The sequence below is a fragment of the Physeter macrocephalus genome, chromosome 8 (assembly GCF_002837175.3).
Source record: "Physeter macrocephalus isolate SW-GA chromosome 8, ASM283717v5, whole genome shotgun sequence".
Lineage (NCBI taxonomy): Eukaryota > Metazoa > Chordata > Mammalia > Artiodactyla > Physeteridae > Physeter > Physeter macrocephalus.
Window position 1 is genome coordinate 134618584 of NC_041221.1, and position 20645 is coordinate 134639228.

General features: G+C 40.6%; 1 protein-coding gene across 2 annotated transcripts; it reads right to left on the bottom strand.

Moving 5' to 3' along the window:
- Positions 1-805: 805 nt before the first annotated feature.
- On the bottom strand, positions 806-20524 carry BRD8 (bromodomain containing 8). 2 transcript variants are annotated; one of them, XM_007112989.3, is made up of 22 exons: positions 20474-20524; positions 19315-19411; positions 14378-14447; positions 13010-13059; positions 12659-12781; positions 12464-12544; positions 11979-12043; positions 11194-11330; positions 10435-10653; positions 9902-10046; positions 8850-9059; positions 8177-8457; positions 7377-7829; positions 6979-7072; positions 6730-6776; positions 5752-5966; positions 5466-5558; positions 5201-5269; positions 4647-4824; positions 3335-3439; positions 2812-2856; positions 806-1179 (listed from the first exon to the last, which is right to left on the bottom strand). In XM_007112989.3, the coding sequence occupies exons 1-22, from the start codon at positions 20490-20492 to the stop codon at positions 1120-1122; spliced, it is 2856 nt and encodes a 951-aa protein (XP_007113051.1). In that variant the 5' UTR covers positions 20493-20524; the 3' UTR covers positions 806-1119. The 2 variants fall into 2 exon arrangements, with proteins under 2 accessions (XP_007113051.1, XP_007113056.1); XM_007112994.3 differs by lacking the exon at positions 10435-10653 and having other exon boundaries at positions 20474-20521.
- Between the last annotated feature and the right edge of the window lie 121 nt (positions 20525-20645).

Sequence of the window (20645 nt, forward strand, 5' to 3'; positions counted from 1 at the left end):
CCAACTTTTAGGGCTCCGTTGCTTATATCACATGCATGTTTGCAGACTGCTTTGGGAATATACTGTAATTGTATTTAATTTTCTAACTCCTGGATTGACTGAACTATCACTCACAAAGATATCTTCTACTTCCTTAGGATCCTAGCAAGCTTTATAGTTTCACTTAAGCCAAAAAGATCTGTGACTTCCAATCAAAAAGTTCTATTATCTTTCTCAAGAAGGCTCAAAATACTAGACAATACCTTATTAATCTCCATCTCTTTTTAATAGAAAGCTCACTAGTTCACTTCACTGATTGTTTTTATTTAGTAACAGAAGTTGGAATAAACTCAGGTGATAAACTTGATAACTGAGTTTAGCCTTCAGATAGTAATGTTATGAATTCTAAAATACACAAGAACCCTACACATAGAAATAGAGGAATAATAATATACTATTCAAGAAATACCATGTGCAAAGACAGTATAAGTAGAACAACTGCCGAGGATAAAGATGCTACCTATATCCATGCTTTAATCTTCTTTAAGCAATGACATGAACAGAGAACTCTGAAAACCTTAAGTTTTATGAAACATTGAAGAAGGGCTGAATAAGGCAGTACTTACAGCACAATGCAGTACTTTTAAACATTATAAACTCAATCTTGGTTACTTACCTTCTCTGACCTGTAGTAGAACAGTTCATATTATAAGACCACTTTCCCCCCACAATCTCATTCCCACAAATGACGAAAGTTTCTATATAGAAGAAATTACAAGTTTCACACACACATTCACACACTCAAAGAACACACCAAAGGCTAGAGTTTTCTTTCCTTTCAGAGTTTATTGTGTATACATACACTTCACAGGTTTTTTTTTTTAACTCTGTACATTTCACAAGACAGTACAAACTAGCTACAATGTGCTAGCAACACATCAGGACATTAACACATCCCATGATTTTTGCCCTAAAACAGGCAATTGTGCTACTCCAACTCTCTGAGAGAGATTTTTCCAGCTCATGTCATGTGGCCCAGACACCTCCTCTTCTGTAACTTCCACTTCTGGAACTTCCACAAGCCCAAGCTCTATCTTTACTTCTATTTCACGTTCAGCTCAGTGCAGATACTCTGAGGCTTCACTTTTTCATCTTCATATCTGCTTCAATGGCACAGCGGCGCCCCCTGGTTCCCCCATCCTAGATGACAGGCAGACAAAGAAAGGGAGCATGAGTGAGTTAGCTATGAGGTAAGAGAAAAGGTGCAACAAGAATGCTGGGGATTTGGTTTTTTGGGGGAAATGGGGGGAGAATCAGCAGAAAAATCCAGGAAATGAGGGGCATTTATCTGTCTTCCCACAGAGTGGGCTAAAAAGCACCTGGTAGTAGTGTGTGAGAGGAAATGTAGGACAGAGTACCTTGTTTCTGCCCACCATAGAGGTCAATGGAGTTCACCTGGGGTCCCACAGAATGACTATGAGTCATCCCACCCAGGCCCCAAATCATGTGCAAAGGAACAGGAAGAGTAAAAGATGGGTGGGAGAGTCAGAAAGGGCAGTGGATAGTGAGATTCTTGGCTAACATACCTGTCCAGCTGTTGATCCCTATAAGAAAGGCCTTTCCTGCAGACTGACCCTGGCACTAGTTCCCTAGCACCTCCTGAGTTGTTTTCCATGAGATCAGGACAATCAGAAGGCTTCTTTCCATCTGCTGCTCTCTCCCTGCAGCCCAGCTCCTTCCTCTTGTGCAACACTTTGCTGTCTTCAATAGATAAAAGATTCTATTAACCAGCCTTGCAACAACCAGCCAATTGCTTGGGGATCCAGAGTCACTGTTGCAGGCCAGTAGGAAAGAATGGAGATTACAGTGTTCTGTCTGTGGTATGGACTAAGGCCTGTAGGTAAGATGAGCTAGTGAACACTTTTGCTGGGCCAGGCCATTTTTACATTTCTAACATGCAAGGACTCTAAAATTCTTAGAGCTCATGAACACAAGTTGCCTTTGAGGCAACAGTAAGTATAAAAATACCACACTTGCATTTGTATAACACTTCCTTTTTTTTCAAGCCATTTTATCCTCACAACATCCCTGTGAGGTACACTGGACAGGCACCTCATTATATTACCTCCATCACACAGATGAGGAAAACAAAGCTCCAAGAGATAATCCAAAGTTTTAAGATCATGTGGTTTTCTAGGCTGACATCCTTCCATTACATCATGACTTGGTGCCTCATAATGAACAACAGAGAGTCAGAGTATTGTTCAAATCACAGAGGAAAAGAACAGAAGTCTTTATTTAGGCTAGCTTTACTAAGCTTATCTCTAATTCCACCAGCCACTACTGTATGTAGTGGTCACTGTTACTGAGATCTTTATCTTAAATTTTACTGAATGTTTGTGTATCAGTCATCACTCTTGCAACTTAATATTAGAGGAAAAGAAAAAACCCATATGCTGAGTATCTGTAGGTATGAGGAACACTTTTTAAAAGCCAGCTAGCAGTTGCTGCTCTGAGCAATCTTCTATTTGTAAGAAAAGAACTGTCAAAAGGTGCAGTCAAGAAATGAGGAGCAGGTGCATCCTAGATCCTTACCAATAATACCTCATTTCAGCTCAGTGAAGTCATAAATAGTCCCTACCCAGCCCACACACACACACATGCAGAAAGACAGGAGTGCAGAAGAGAGAGTTTCTTATTCGATGACGTGAATAAACAGAAGTTTAAGACATTGCCACAGTCTGCATGTTCGATTTCCCTCTGCCACCCACCCCCAGCAAGAGCTGAGAAACTTTGTGGCAACACCACCCCTTGCAGCCATTCAATACTTACAAAGAGAGAGAGAAGGAAGGCAGGAGAGCCCATGGGGACACTGTCCTGTTAGAGGACAAACAAACACTGATCAGGTTCCACGGAAACTCTCAGCTGCAAGCACCCCAAACCTCAGGACAGAGACACAAGCACCACACACACAAAGACAAAAATTTTAAAACTCAAGAATAAGAGGAAAGAGATCCAAAAGCAATCTGGCCATTATGTCTCTGGAATAGGAACTGATGGTCCCCAAATGCTGCAAGCTAAGTCATTTCTCCCACCTTGTGAGCACTCTCCGAGAGGAGATAATAATTCATGCACTCAGCTCACAATTTCTCCCATGTGACTGGGTCTTCCAGTCACAGCAGGTTTCTTCAGTGTTTGGATGGGAGCAAACAACTACCATTTAAAAATCTTTATGTCTGTATACCATTGGAATGTAGAAGCCTGGAAGTACCAAGTAGTAACATAAGGTTCCTTGGATGCTTCAAACTTCTATCACTGGAACACTGGCACATAGGCTCTTCCTTGGTCTCCTCACCTTCTCTGAAGAATCCTGTTTGCGGGTAGAATCTCTCCCTCGAAGACTTTTAGCACTGATCCCAGACTCAGATGTCTGCATAATCAACTGTGTGGCCAGGAATTGCTGTAGGGAGAAGAAACAGAGTTGGCCCTAGAGACCTGATCCATCAAGGAAGAATGAAGACACCTTAGGCTTTGTAAATAGGAGTACAGTACTGTTCTGCACACAGCATTCAAATACGTCTTGAACGATTAGGAGTTTTAGCACATTAAGTTTTTTTTTTTTTTTGGTACGCGGGCCTCTCACTGTTGTGGCCTCTCCCATTCCGGAGCATAGGCTCCGGACGCACAGGCTCAGCGGCCATGGCTCACGGGCCCAGCCGCTCCGCAGCATGTGGGATCTTCCCAGACCGGGGCACGAACCCGTGTCCCCTGCATCAGCAGGCGGACTCTCAACCACTGCGCCACCAGGGAAGCCCAGCACGTTAGGTTTTAATTCTAGTTGTGCACGCTAAGGAATCGGAAAATGCCAAATAGCTCTAATTTGTTGTTATAATACAGCATCAAAATCTCTATGCTCTTACTCTATAGCACAGGGAATTATACTCAGTATCTTGTAATAATCTATAATGGAAAAGAATCTGAAAAGAATATACATAAAAAATTGGGTTGGCCAAAAAGTTCGTTAGGATTTTTTTTCTGTAAAATGTTATCTGAAAAACCTGAACAAACTTTTTAGCCAACCCAATAGATATAAAACTGAATCACTTTGCTGTCCACTTGAGACTTACACAACACTGTAAATTAACTATATTTCAATTTTTTAAAAAAATCCTAAAAAACAAATCTCTGTGCTCTAAGAATGAGAATGAGAGAGAATAAAACTAGATGAACCGAAGCAATTTAAGTAATCAGTAAGCAATTTAAGTAGACTGGCAGACTCTGCAGAGATAGACAACATCCCTCCAAGTTCAATATCCCAAAGGGTGCCTGGTAATGTAACTGCAGGATAAAAGTAGGTTCGCTGCAATGAAAAGGATCGTCTACCATGCACATAATTCACATCACTTAAAAATACACATTCACCATTTTACAAAAATTTTATTTAAAAACTTCAGGAAACAAGATATTTGCCCAAGAAAGGCAGAATATTCTCTCACAACTCTTTTACCAAACCAACATGAGAAAACCAACATGAATCCAGCAAGAACAAAATTGTATCTTCCTGTGTCCCTGATGGCTATTCCAAGCAAAAACCACAACACCCCTTCCTAACATCAATACAAATCCTTCTCTTGAGTATTTTAAAATTCTCAGGACCCTCAAAGTACCTGGATCTGCTCCAAGACATCTCGCTGCATTTCTACTGCCATGTGATAGACATCGTGGTCTGAGCTATTATACATCACAGCATTCTGGAACATCAGCATAATGTCACGCTGAAATTCAGCTGTGCTGCGGATCAGTCCATTTTCAATGTTTTTCTTAATAGTTGACAAATCCATAGGCCTAAAAAATAGAGCAGGGGGAAATGGGAGCATAGAGGGGAAAAGGACTCCACTGGATCTCTGAATATATTATTACCGTATGCATTTCCTCATATATACCTTTAGTCCCAGCTGCCAGGACTCAAACACCAAGCCCTAAAACAAGTACTTAACCCCAAAACCAAATTCAGCCTGTATAATAAGTACTGAGAAAGGTAATAAAGGAGATTAATTCTTTTAGACTCAGTGATCCAGTCAGTGAAATAATTAGTTTAGCACTTGGTCATACTTACATCAAAAACATCTGCTTTAAACTTTCTGTCTAGAGCAAAAGTCCACTAATACTGGACAACTTACAATTCAGGCCTAGTCAGCATGCTGAATGGATCATGGCTTACCTCTGTACAATGCTGTGGTAGCCAGGTGCTATGTCATCTGTAACAGGCTGCAGGAAGACATTAGCATACCTGTCCAAAAAGAATATGGTACAATTACTGACTTATCCTCCAAGAAGCACAGGTGAGGGAACTTGATCTAAGCCGCTGAAGGTTTTAAGAGCCAATGCCATCAGTCCTGTATAAGCGTACTCAGACTTTTTTCTAATTACCAACATTGAGGAGGAGCAGGAGAAAATGTTCCTACTACTTGGTAAAGCCCACTCACCTATGATTAGCTGCGGCTCTCCATACAAGCATGATGGCTTTCTTCCAGATTTTCTGTGCCTGAATAGCTTCCTGATCCTCACTACAGACAGAGCTGAAATGAAAGAAATATGGGAGTCCCACTTGGCATAAGTCCAAAAAAAAAAAAAAGAGTCCTAATTATTTCTTGTCAGATGTTTGTTCCAGACCAAGAAACAGAAGATGAAAAAGTAAGACTAAAGAAAAGATCTTCTCCTACTTCTCACCTTCACTGCCTTGACCTCAAATAAAGAATCGCAGATACTCACAACTGTGAAGAAGCAGGGCTGCTGGGGATGGAGTCTGCCAGTGTGTGGGACTGCAGCGTAGCATTGTGTATGCTAAAGCCATCGTCACTCTCACTCACAGGGGGCTCATTATCCATTTCTGACAAATAGCCTTCTCCTTGATCTTCTTCCTTAGGCTCCTCTAGGCTGGCCACTTCACTGACTCCATCTTCCTCCTCATCCTCACCTGGGGCATCCTTAGACATAGTGTGCTCCAGTCAACAAATGGAAAGGAGAGCAAAGCTATCCAGCAAAGCATCATTAAACATGATCTGTCTTTTGGGTTAGATCAGTTCTAGAAAATGACCTCACACTGTTTCCTGACTGAGCCCTCTATCACTTATACTACCATCTACTTACAGATACTGACTGATCAAGTAACTTAGAACCTGGACAAAGAATAAGACCCAGGATCTTTTTAAAAGGAAGAAAAAAAAAAGCTACTTACTTAAGACTAAGCTAAGAGGCGTTCCTTCTTTCCCCTTGCTCTTGAGAGGAACTCTGACCCTGGGTACAAAGTTATCAAAAATAGTTTTTATTTTGTGTCTCATCTGATGGAGCAAGCTCACATCGCATTAAGTCTGTTTGTTACTACTGCTTTAGTAATTCTAATAAGAAAACTTTGGATGACTTTCTCTGAATAGTATAATTAATAATCTGATTTCTATATGCTCTCCCTGGCTCTGATATCTCTACTCACTCCAAATCACTCTGGATGTATCAAAGCTTCTTTGTGCATTATATGCAAAGAAAGGTCTGTGTGATATTCACAAACTCTTTCAATTAGGAAGCACCTGTTGCCATAGTACTCCCACTATGCCTAACTGTCCACTGCAGCTTTTCCCCATGAAACTCCTTAACCAGTCTCATCTCAGAGAATAATGATGCGAGTTTACTGAAATTCATTAAAAAGGGAAATCTAGTCACACAGTAAGAGGAATAAAGAAAAGTCTGAAATACCTTTATCTGGCTTCCAAAAATAGTCCCTGATTCTTCTTTCAATGAGTCTGCAGAGGAGAGAAAGACTACCTGAAGATTTTTCCACCTTAGCCTTCCCCTTCCTATGGACAATAGTCCCCTGCAGCTCTCCTTTCCATGCTGACCTATTCTACCTCCTCTACTTGCCCACAACCCACAAATCCCTCAGAAGCCAAAGCAAATGATTTAAAGTTAGTTATAGAGTACATATTTCCTGGCTTTATTATTTACCTGACATTTCAAACTTGTGCTGAGTCTCTGACTCTAAAGGATCTTCAATGGGATTTGAGCCATGTGACGGAGACAACATGCTTTCAGGGGATGCCTGAAGACCAAAAAGAACAAACACCTTAAGTCCTGGTAAATCACTAGAGTTTATACATTATTCTTCAAGAGACTATACAAGAAATTCTAAGTCTTCCTACCCATGTAATATGATTCTAATGGTCACCTTAATAGAACAGGGTTAAGTATATATAGCACTGATCATACCTATGGGCTTTGGACACATCAACATGTCAGAACTCAGGCATGCAACAGGAAAACCAATGGCCTAAAATGTCACTTCTTACCTAAGATATATCCCTCCACCCCCTGCCCCCATCCCCCAAGCCCCCGATCTTAAATACCTCTGTCTTCACTGTTGTAATTGGAGTTTCATCGCCTCTCCTACTGGAAGCATCTGCTTCAGTAATTTCTCCAGTTGCAGTACTTCTGGGTTCCTCATCTAAGTCCTGACTCCTGAGTTCTGGTGGCTCCATAGTCGTGGCTGGAACAACTCCAGACACTATTTCAGCCCCTGAAATGCCTTGCTCTGGTTCTGCAGGTTCCATTTTGATCTCAACACTGGGTTCCCTGATGTCTACCAGTTCATGGATTCCTTTGCTTTCTGTTTCTTCAAAGTCCAGCCTCTCTTGCTTGACCGTCATCTCTGGTGCAGGGAGAGGTACTGGCTTGTCCCGTTCCTGCTGGATAGGGTGCTCCCAGGGGCCAGGCAGGGATTGGGGATCATCATTCTCTTCACAGAATGACAGTGCTGCTTCCACTGCTGCCACATCCAGCACTTCAGGATGATCATCTACCTGTCCCATAATACATACACTGTTGAAGTCACAAAAAGAAGCCCAAGTCCCTCAATTCATTAGCACCAAATGAGATGGCCTGAATCTGCAGCTTCTCTCTCCATCTTCTCCATGTAGCAGAAGCAACCAATGGACAGGTACCTGTCTGGTGTAAACCAGTAACATAGGAAAGGCTGGGTACATGACTAGTATGTCAGCATCAAAGGGCTTTGGGACTACAGAGATGGAGATGGGAAGAAGCAGGAGAGTTGTTTATTAATTCTTACTACAAGAAGCAAGGAGAGGCTGAGGAGAGAAGGCTCTGTAGGACCCATGAGACATTCTTTGGGACTTTGCTGAATAGTTACCTTGTCCTCAATGATGGCAATGATGTCCCCAACAGTCTCGAAGTCCAGCTCTTCACCTGTGTAAGACACAGCAATATCCATCTTCTCAGCCAGATCTAAATCTTCCTTCCCATCAATGCTAGGAGCCTTTGATCCTCCAGGGGCCTCTGCTACCCCTGACCGGAAACACTCTTCTTTGATAGAATTGATGATCATGGAGATTTCACTGCTATCCATGGAGACAGTCACAGTATGTGGATCCCCCACAGCCTCCATGGGAACACAGGTGTCAGGCTGACTCACTGAATAACAGGAAAAGAAAACCATCTCAGAAGCTTATTTGGTACCAACTGCCCACCTGGAGATCACACCAAAGCTGTGGACAGATGTCAAGCACCCATACACTTAAGCTCAGTAAAAGTTATCTTACATCTGCCTATGTTTTCTTCTCCTCAGTTTTATCTAGAAAGGTGAAAACACATTCTCAAGCCCATTCATATATGTACACTTAGCCCTTTTGCCCCAACACATAAATGCCCACCCACTTCTTCTCACATTCTTGTTTTTGTAAGAATAAAGACGGCACATGTCCACAGAGAACAGAAGCTGATGCTCTTGGTCACCTTTCTCTAACTGAAGCTCAAAATGAAATTTTGGATCTAGTTGCTGCTCAGGGCGTGGGTCAAGGACGCACCTGGAGCTACACTCTCAGGAGTGGAGACAGCCGGAGCAGAGGATGGTGCTGGCAGCGCAGGCATCATGACAATGGTAGCCTGGGACACAGACTCTACAGGGGGTGGCACAATTTTAACTGCAGGTTCACTGGCAACAGTAGTGAAGGAAGCAAGAGGTGTGGTGAACTGTGTAGGACCAGCTTCTAAAAGCCGGGAAAGAGTGGGAGCACCTAACAGACAAAGAGGTACACAAACGAGGTAAGAAGAAAGCACATGAGCAAGAAGCAAACAATAGCCACTTTAAGACTCAACCAAGAAAATTTTTAGTCTCAAAGGATGAAAGTAACTCCTCTGTTAAATAAGCTCATTATCTATATCCTTATTTTTTCAAACCTTACTTAAGATCTTCTGCCAAGTTAGGAATGACTCAAAGCACTAGAATACACAACTCACATGAAAAATGAGTGGTAAATTTTTTAAAAAGGTATGAATAAATCTGTCCCTTCTACTGAAGTTAAGCATGCTATAAACCACCCAAATTTAACACCACTCAAATACCAAAATCAAATGTTTGGCATTTTTAAAAACTCTTTTTTGCTTTACATTTTCTACCTCATTTAATTCTCACTACATCCTTGTGAAGTATATATATTGCAATTAATGAAAGAGAAAACTGAGGCTCAAGAATTAAGTTACCTATCCAAGGTCACAAAACCAGTGTGTGGCAGGCCTGAGACTCCTTAAGTCTAGTGTTCTAGTTCCAAATCTTGTCTGCCTATGCTATAGTCTCAAGTACCCCTAGCACCCTTTTGTGATTTTTGCACCTTCACCATTAACTTCACTATTCCTCTCATTATCTATGCTGTGGTCATCCAGGACAGTCAGTATTTTGAAGATGAAATGGATTTACAATTTCAAGCACCATGTGGTTTAACAGGTAAAGTAGCTCCAAGGTTGGGCTTTAAATCTAGGATTCACAGTTGCTTAATAACAAAGGCTAGAAACCAAAAGCAGTCAATGCCATGTTCAACATCTCTAAAATAAAGTCGACAACGGAAAAGTAGTGACTTACCTGAGGCAGCTGGGGAGGCTGCAACAGTGTTGGGTGTTTGCTGCATCTCCCCACCATGTATCATGGGAAGGACCCCGCCTACCTCCAGGAGGACACCTGTACTGCTCAGGTGGCCAGAAGCCACAGCCATTTCATTCTCATTGACCTACCAGGGAAGAATAGAGGTGAAGGCTACACTCAAGCTTTCCTTTATTACCACTTCCCAAAAAAGCTCCAGCAGTTGGCCAAACTTCATGAAACTAAAAGTTAATATCCAAAGAAAATGATTTCAGACCCAAGGGAAACTCTGATTTTCAAAACTTATTGACAAGAGTTCTCTGGAGAAGAGAACCAAAATAATTATGGCTTCAGATACCTCAGGACCCAAGGATACTATCAACTATTTTGTTTTGTTTTGTTTTTAAATTAACATTTAACTAGGAGATCTCTTCCTCTTTTGAACTTTTTTTCCATGTTATATTTTAGGTCCCAGGCACTCCCTTCCAAATTACTTAATCACCACAGCTCTCAAACACCCACAGAAGTCTCCATACCAGTCTGGGGCTAGTAGGCAGGAGGCTGCCCTTCTTCAAGAGCTCTGACAGCAGAGGGGAGGGGGGTGGAGTTGCTTTCTGTCCAAGCATCTTTTTCTGGGGTGAATCATCTGTTACTGGGGTCATGGGGGCTTCTAAGGGTGCAGAGCCTGGAGGAAGGGTGTCAGGAATTCCAGGAAACGAGGTGACTGGGGTACTCGGCAAAGTCCCAGGGGTTACCTAAGAGACAACAGAGAACCTTTATCTGACTTCTCAAACTCAGGAAGGTTCCCTACTAATCTGGATGGGTTAGTGTGTCTACCTATTACTTTATTAGTCCTGAGTGGAACTGCCCAGAAACCCTCTACCCGTCTTGCTCTCAACCACACCTTTCTTCCCCACAATTTTTTCTCTCTACTCACTCAAACCCAAAATGACTCAACCATTCCACCCAACTTGCCTTTTATAAACTCCTTACCCACTACCAATATTATATTTACATAGAAATCACCTATATTTCAGCAGGAATTTCATAAGACCAGTACATTTACAAGTAATTCCTTAAGTTAGTCTTTTACCTATCTCTAAAAATGTCAAAAGCCTCAATGTTTTTAGGTCCATTCTTATCTTAGAGCACAGAACATGGTAAATTATGTCTTTAGCATTCAGACCAAGAGAGGAAATTGCCTCTAAGACAAAAAGTGGTTTCCTCATCACTCAGCTCTCTGCTGGCTTACTGCCCCTCTGCTGATCAATTCCTGTGGATGAAAATACACTCACCCCAGAGGTGGCCTCTTCCATAGTGGTTGCAGTCAAGTCGGCAAGTGGATAATCACCTCCTGGGGAGGCAGAATCTATAGGAGAGCGAACCATCACAGTAGGTAACCTCCGAGGGGGTGTTTTTACTGCTTGACGGGCTAGAACATAGAAAAGAACAATTTCTGTCTTCAAGATTAAATAAATAAAGCTAGACTCTATTATATAATAAAGGACAAATAGGGATGTTACATTACTAAGGCAGCATTAAGAATCTGGATTAGAAAGCTTTCTTTACAAGTTTTAAGCCTAATTTTTCCAATGAGCAATTCTCACCCTAAGCAAACTTGTGTACCCTAAAGGTCCTTGGAGTAGGAAAGTAGTTTAAACATCCCTCAATATCCTCTTCAACAACTTAAGATTCTACTTTTAACAAGAGGGAAAGACCTCAATGGCTCAAAGCATGTATTCCTAGAATTAGAAATGCTTAAGTTCCTCCCCTTATCCAATGACTAAGTTATTCTCAATCTTTTTACAGGCTTAGACTTCTAAAACCTTGTTTATGTTCAATATGTTATTATCAGGCTTTTGTGTCTTAAAAGAACACAAGGTCTAGTGAGATCTCAGCAGAGCTCACTTTCTAAGAGTTTCTTCCTGGACATAAAGGGACGTTTTTATTCTGGTAAAAGAGAAGATGACAGAGAAAAGCATGCAATTGGAATTAGATTCTGTGTTAACAAACAGTCTTCAACTGTCATTGTCATGCAGTAGTGTATAGTTGTTAAACAGAGTCACTAGGTTCACCTTACCCTGATAAGCTGCATCCGTAGCCTTCCTCTTTACTTCAGCCTCCTCTTCCTCCAATTTCTTTTTCCTAAAGAGGAAAATAAGGGTTAGATCCTAGCCGGCTGTAGCTCCTTCACAGTGCCCTCACAAGGAAATTTTTTTGCCAGGCTAGCACTTTCTAGAGGAAAAACCTCAAAAATAAATCTTTATCAGCAAAACAGGGAATTTTGAGTATACTGCCTAACTACCTGTTCTTTACCCAGGCAAACTAGAGCCACTTTTAAGTTAGAACTAAGTTATGTTCTCACACTGAAATATTCTATTACATTACCTTCTAGGACTCACTACACCCTCCCAGCCACCAGGCCACCCTGCAGCTTTCCCGTTCCAGAATCTCTCAAGTCTAAAGGGATGGCAGATGTAGGAAATAAGCCAGGTTACTTAAGAAGTAAAGAGGATAAAAAGAGAAAAAGGAGTACAGATGGAAGAACAGTATAATATAACCCACATCGCAATGTCATTGCAAAGCTCATCCAGTCTGCTGTCCATGTGCCCAGCTTGAATTAGTTCTGCATCTCTTTTCAGCCGTCTGTAGGATGAGAGGTAGGTAGACTGGGTTTTTTTAATCTATTTAAAAAATTCTGACTAGTATAAGCCAGCCCGATTTGTCTCTCCCAACCATTTTGCATTCTCTGATAAGTACCTATATTTTTCCTGGGTTTCCTTTATCACTTTCTTTAGTTCCTCAACTCGCTCAGCAGTCAGTTTCCGAACAATGACATCTTCAACAGTTTCTACCACTTCTCCCTTTTCACCCCGTTTCCGTCTATGGAAAAATTTAAAAAACAAACAAACAAACAAAAACAGGCACACACTTGAATAAGAGAACATTTTCTCCTACTCCCACTTGCTTTCTTTGGGCCTTCTCCAACATCTAACCAGAGATAATTTCTAACTTTTAACACACCATGATATAAACATACAAAAACCAGACTTCCACAGTAAACATTCTCCACTAAAGAGATTTGGCTCAAGTGCCTGGCTTTGTACTCACTTTGGGGTCTCAGTGGTTTCTAGGAGCTCTGAGTACTGGGAAGCACAATGCTATGGAAAAAAGTGAAAATATGATGAGCAAACCTAAAAAGGAATGACCTTTCAAAGTTTCAACATATTAGTCTAAGGTTTAGACAGGGGAGCTATATTTAAGGTAGGAGTAGCTTCTAGGACAAATTACTTTGCAATCAAATTAGTTCAAAATAATCAATACCATAACACAGAAAAGCGAGTCTTCTGGCCTGGAGTTTGTCTATTTGAGGAAAAACAAGCTAAGAGCCAATATTTATATTTAATATCTACTGAGTAGTTACCGTACGCAAGGCACTGTGCTAAATGCTTTCTAGGTAATTACCTCAACTAAATATTTTCAACAATCCTGAATCAACTTTTATCCCTATTTTACAAATCAGAAAACTGAGGCTCATGGTTCAAAGTTTTCAAGTGGAGTCATATTAAACCCAGATCCATCTAATGTACAAGACTGGCCTTTTAACTGTTATGCTACACTGACAAGAATAGTTTGTAATAGCGTGGGCATACATGGATGGATCGGCAAATATTGAGAAAAAGGAAAAGTATTCTCAAACTATTCTTCATGGTACAAAAGCCTTGTGATTAAAAGGGCAGGACCTGGTCACACTGGTCAGAATGGCCATCATTAAAAAGTCTACAAATAATAAACGTTGGAGAGGGTGTGGAGAAAAAGAGAACCCTCTAACACTGTTGGTGGGAATGTAAATTGGTGCGGCCACTGTAGAAAACAGCACAGAGATTCCTCAAAAAACAAAAAATAAAACTACCATATGATCCACCAATCCCACGCTAGAGCATATATCCAGACACAACTATAATTTGAAAAGATACATGCAACCGTATGTTCACAGCAGCACTATTTACAATAGCCAAGCTAAGACATGAAAACAACCTAAATATCCATCAACAAGTGAATGGATAAAAAAGATATTCACAGACATAGAGAACAGACTTGTGGTTACAAAGGAGAAGGGGGTGTGGGGGAGGAAAGGATGGGGAGTTTGGGATTAGCAGATGCAAACTATTATATACAGGATGGATAAACAACAACGTGCTTTTGTATAGCACAGGGAACAGTATTCAATATCCTGTGATAAACCATAATGGAAAAGAATATGAAAAAGAATATATGTACGTATAACTGAATCACTTTGCTGTACAGCAGAAATTAACACATTGTAAATCAACTATACGTCAATAAACTTTAAAAAAGAAATAAATATAAGAACAAATAAATAAGCAAGATACTTAAAAAAAAAAAGGCAGGACCTGGAAGGGAACCCACTTCACATCTCAAAAAGTGCTCTAAAAGAACGCTTACTTGGGAACTTACTTTTTGAGAGAACCAGTCTGGAGGGCGGCCAGGTTCTGCAAAGGGCTTGATTGCTCTGCTAACTGATACCCTACAAAATTAGAAAAGCCTTATCACATACCAAATTGAAAAAAAAAGAGGGAAGGTATACTGAGAGTTCAAGGTTTACAGTACAAACTTTGGAGTAAAAAATTGTCACTGGGAGGGCTTCCCTGGTGGCGCAGTGGTTGAGAGTCCGCCTGCCGATGCAGGAGACACAGGTTCATGCCCCAGTCCGGGAAGATCCCACATGCCGCTTCCCTGGTGGCGCAGTGGTTGAGAGTCCGCCTGCCGATGCAGGAGACACAGGTTCATGCCCCGGTCCGGGAAGATCCCACATGCCGCGGAGCAGCCGGGCCCTTGAGCCATGGCTGCTGAGCCTGCGCGTCCAGAGCCTCTGCTCCGCAACGGGAGAGGCCACAACAGTGAGAGGCCCGCGTACCGCCAAAAAAAAAAAAAAAAAATTGTCACTGGGAAATATTCTGGAATATGTGACTATGAAAAATGACATAGCTACTGAAAAGTCATTTTAGAGGGAAAGCGTTATTGCTAAACAGTTTTCCTACATGATGTATTTCCTGAATGAAGTGAAGCTATTAGGACCTAGTAAAGTATCATTTCTGTTCATTTGGGAAAATATTTTTACGTTGATCTTGGTTCTTTCAGAAAACGTCTGTCGTTTGGGAAGCAATGTGTAAAATATTCCAGTCCCCCAAAAGTAATCTTTTGATCTATTAATACAGCTCTTAGGAATATAAGAAAATAACAAAAGAAACAAGCACCAGAAAGCAAGCACCATGTAGACTTGACCAGACTGATGAACAGTTAGGTTTTTCCTAAATGCCTGCAAGAGGATGTTTAACTTATGGCACTTCACCTCTAGAAAATATTAAAAACCCATAAAAATAACTATGAAATATATATATGGTGATAATGTACTTATAATATTAACTAAAAAAGGTGACACAATTTTCTGCTTTGATGCACTCATATGACTTTTTAAAGTTACAGGTATAAAGACAAAGGAAGAAACAGGCAAAAATGAAAATAGACTGAAATGGCTTGATGCAAGAGCGTGAAGGGGCTTCAACTTTGTCTATTTCTTTAAAAAGATCTGAAGGAAACATGACAAAATATTAAGATTTCTTAAATCCAGATACCAGATACATGGGCACTCCATATTACTCTCCCTACTTTTCTGTGGCTGAAGTATTTCACAACTTTAAAAACAAAAAAGTTTTGAATTTTGTGTTGGGATAATGGTTTCAGAGTTCTTTTCTTTTATATAAAATTTACTTTAACATTGTTATGTGGATAGCTCTCAGCAAAAAATAAAGTTTGATCTGTAATTTACACCTTTCTTTATACCAAGAAAAGCCCCCAAATCGATCAAAGATTTATATTTAAAAAATGTAACCATAAAAGTACTAGAAGAAATCAAAGGAGAATTATTTTATAATCTCAGACTAGGGAAGAACTTTCTAATTATGTCACAAAATCCAGGAGCTATAAGAGAAAATTATTAATAAACTACATTTTAAAACTCTTCATGTAAAAATATTATATTAAGCAAAGCCAAATAGCAAAGTGGTTTAAAAAAATGCACCTCAAAATAGACAAACGGCTAATATCCCTAATATATAAGGAGCCACCCCCACCCCCCTACCCCCAGTCAAAGAGAAAGACTAATAGTCAAATAGAAAAACAGGAAAAAGCAGTTTACAGAAAAGGAAATACACGTGGCTCTTCAACACAAGAAGATACTTAACTTCACTCATCACAGGATAGATGCAAATGAAAGATATGAGAACTATTTCAAAGTTTGATCTTATACTGTCAAAGATAAAAAATACATAACACCACATTCTATGAACCAGGCCATAGAAAAACAGGTACTATGACATATTACCAATGGGAGTATAAATTGAAACAAATCTCTGAGTAGGGCAATTTGAAATACTTACCAAATTTTATAAACGTATATATTCTTTGACTCAATAATTCTACTTTCAGTTTATCTTAGATACAATTCATACATAACTATGCAAGGCTGTATTTATATTAGCAAATGTCCATCAACAGAGTTCTAGTTAAATAAGTTATGGTACTGCATAAAACAATATCATGCAGCTGTTAAAAAAAATGAGCTAGATCTTCATATAAAGATATACAAGGGTCTATCGAATACAGTACTAAGTTAAAGAAAAAAAAAGCAGCAGTGATAAGGTAAAGAACACTGTGCATAATATATAACCAGTTGTGTTTAAAAAAGAGAGGGGAAAAGAAAATATTTATTTGTTCATGTATACAAATTTAATGGCAGAGAAACACACAAGAAACTGCTAACCCTGGGAGATAAGATACAGTGATGGGAGGAAAACACTGTGTACCATTTTTTAAAAAATTTTTATTTATTTCTTCATTTATTTTTGGCTGCTTTGGGTCTTCATTGCTGCGCGCGGGCTTTCTCTAGCTGCGGCGAGTGGGGGCTACTCTTCGTTGCAGTGGGCAGGCTTCTCACTGCGGTGGCTTCTCTTGTTGCGGAGCATGAGCTCTAGATGCGTTGTCTTCAGTAGTTGTGGCACACGGTCTCAGTAGTTGTGGCTCGCGGGCTCTAGAGCGCAGGCTCAGTAGTTGTGGCACACAGGCTTAGTGGCTCCGCGCCATGTGGGATCTTCCCGGACCAGGGCTCGAACCCGTGTCCCCTGCATTGGCAGGCGGATTCTTAACCACTGAACCACCAGGGAAGTCCCAACCATTTTGAATTTTGAACCTTATGACTTAAGTACCTCTTCAAAATATAAATACAATTTAAAATTTTAAAGTTTTACTTAAGTGTTCCATTTTTTTTATAAAAATGTAAGAAAATATACAGATTAGATTCTATTTCAATTCAGTTTACTTGGTATTTTGTTTAAAAATGAGTTCAGTTTATATTTGAGTTATATTTAAGTTCAATCTGAGATTTACCAAATTAGTGTGCTTCGTTTTGTTGCAGGATTTACCAGCTCGAGAACAGCTGCTACCTGGTAGATCCTGGTTTCACCTTTGAAAACTTATTTGAAAAATACATAAAACTGTATAAGTGCTAAGTGTGACCAGCAATGGTGCTTTGGTAAACTCATTTGAATGGTTAAGATAGTAGAGATATACCATACAAGTGCAAGTTTGTATATTAAGTAATCTGAACACTTAAGACAATTAAAAGGTGTCCTTAGATCCTGAGAGAAAAAAGAGGACGGGGAAAAAGTACTAATGTTAAAAATGACAGCGTATGTCCTGGTAGCAAAAAAGACTGGAAACCACACACAGTCCTATTTTCTGGTACTTAAAAGAAATATTGAGTGCTAAGACAATTCAACAGGGAAAGAATAATCTTTTCAACAAATACTGAGTCCTGGGACAGTTGCATACCTACATGCAAAAGAGACTCCTGCTTTATAACCTATACAAAAATTAACTCAAAATGGATCAAAGACCTAAATGTGGAGAGTTGAAAGCTGTTAGAAGAAAATATAGATGTAAACAGTTTCTTAGCTATAACAACAAAAGCACAAGCAACAGAAAAAAAATAAACTCGTATCAAAACTAAAAACTTTTGTGCTGTAGACAATACCAACAGATATCAACAATACCAAAGAAAGGCAACACACAAAACAGGAGAAATATTTGCAAATCATCTATCTAACAAGGGATTTGTGTCCAGAATATATAAAGAATTTTTAAAACTCAATGATAAAATGAAAAATAATCCAAGGGATCTGAGCAGCCATTTTTACAAAAAAGACAAACAAATGGCCAATAAGAACATGAAAACATGCTCAACAACACTACTGGTCATCAGGGAAATGCAAATCAAAACCACAATTAGATACCATTTCATACTCATTAGTACAGCTATAACGAAAAAAGACAACAATAAATGTGGTCGAGCATGCAGAGAAATTGGAGCCCTCATTTATTGCTGGTGGGAATGTAAAACAGTGGGGCCACTTTCTGGTTTGGCAGTTCCTCATTAAGTTGAATAGAGAATTACAATATGATCTAGCGATTCCACTCTTTCAAGACAACTGGAAACATGTCTGCACAAAATCTTGTACACAAATGTTCATAGCAGCATTAATTATAATAGTCAGAAAAATGGAAACAACCCAAATGTTCATCAACTGACAAATGGTAAACAAAATGTGGCATGCCCACACAAGGGACTATTATTTAATCAAAACAAGGAATAAAGGAGACTTCTCTGGTGGTCCAGTGGCTAAGAATCTGCCTTCCAATGCAGGGGACGAGGGTTTGATCCTTGATCAGGGAACTAAGATCCCATGTGCTGCGGGGGAACTAAGATCCCATGTGCTGCAGGACAACTAAGCCCGCGCGCCACAACGAAAGATCCCGCATGCTGCAACTAAGACCTAATGCAGCCAAATAATATTTTAAAAAAACAAAACAAGGAATAAAGTACTGATATATACTCCAACATGAATGAACCTTGAAAGCACTATGCTAAGTGAAAGAAGCCAGTCACAGACAACCACAAGCTATATGATTCCATCTACATGAAATGTCCAAAATAAGTTATCTATAGAGAGACAAAGTAGATGAGTGGTTGGTGGGGGAGGGGAGATGTTAAGAGAGGTAAAGAGGAGACTGTAGAATAACTGCTAAGGAATAAGAGGCTTCTTTCAGGGGTATTTAAAATGTTCTAAAATTAGACTCTAGTGACGGTCTTACAATTCCAAATATACTAAATTCTGTGAATATACTGGGTTAATTTTATGGTATGTGAACTATATCTCGATAAAGCTGTTAAAAAACAAATGCTGCCTAAAGGTTAACTATTGGAATCCACCGGTATAAAAAAAAAAATACCCGACAGTTTCTAATACCCAAGAAAGCAGACATCCTAGATACCTTACCAATTTTGATCTCCACTCCTCATAACGGAAGACGCTAAACACAGCTTCTCTCGGATGGACCATGGCTCTGTAGGGCCAGTACTCAGCAGCTTATGTTCTGAAACAAGAGAAGACTTGGAGACAACCACTGAGACCCTAATTCTAAGCCCCAAAGGAAGGACTGAAAGCCTAACACAAAACATCCCAACCTGTAAGGACAAAATGAGCCACTATCACCAAATCTTGATTTTCACCTCTCTAGTAAACACCACCACTAGGGTGATGCCCATTCACTGCATGAGAACTGCACTGAGTATATGGCAAAACATTTTTTCTTCAAATGCCATGGTTACTCTATGTTTTTCTAAAAAAAAGTCATTAATTTAGAGCAGATCTCCCCAAAGACCCAGTTTTAAGAATGCTTTATTCCAGGGACTTCCCTGGCGGTCCAGTGGTTAAGACTCTGCACTTTCACTGCAGGAGACACGGGTTGGATCCCTGATGGGGGGAACCCAGACCCTGCAAGCCCCGCGGCGTAGCCAAACAAGAATTCCAATTTGGACACAAGGGCTATTTCCCAGGATTCCGAGCGGCCAAGCCCCCACCCCCACCCCGCACCGCCCCACCTCCTTCTTAGCATAAACTTGTTTACTTCTCAGGAACACCCACTCCCCTTTAGCTGTTGGGCCTAAAAGACCTTTTCAATCCGTGAGACGGGGGAAATGGCTGAGATGCACGAAATGCAATTTTCCCCCAGTGGCAGAAAAAGCTCACGGTTAAGATACCCCATTTCTCTGTGAGTACGGGCCTCACAAACGTTCGTCAGAAAACGACTCTTTGAGACGCCGGCCATTCCATATAGCTGTTGTGTGGACAACATGTCTGTCCACACGCCCGAGCCTCTGAGGCACCTTTTTTCCTCTCACTCCGCGGAGCTCCCAAACATACAAGGACTCCCTGAGGTGCTTCTCTCAAAACTCCGCGGCCTTACTGAAACAAGACTACGCTTCTAGGCCCCCAACCGTTGGCCTTCACAACGCCGGTCGAGCGCAGGTCTTTGACGGCCCTAGTGGGCCCTCAGGCAAATCATTGCTTCTACTCTCTAAGAGTGTGACAGAAATCTGTTGCCTGGCCTTGGCTCTACAAACACCTTCCACACAAGAGCAGCGCAATTACTTACTGCCCGTTCCTGTCGCCATTTTGGCCCCGAAGTCTCCAACCCCTAAAGGAAGACCATCTGGTAGGGCTAAAGCCCGCGGGATTCTGGGAAATCGAGTTCCGGTGTTTGTTCGCGGTGCGTCATGGGAAATGTAGTCCCCACCCCCCCAACCCCAGTATGAACAAGCGCCCTA

Coding starts and splice junctions, on each gene's coding strand:
- BRD8 (XM_007112989.3), bottom strand. Junction 12,545..12,658: donor GAAACCCAGGAAAAATATAG/GTACTTATCAGA, acceptor CTCATCCTACAG/ACGGCTGAAAAGAGATGCAG. Junction 7,830..8,176: donor TTGCCATCATTGAGGACAAG/GTAACTATTCAG, acceptor ATTATGGGACAG/GTAGATGATCATCCTGAAGT.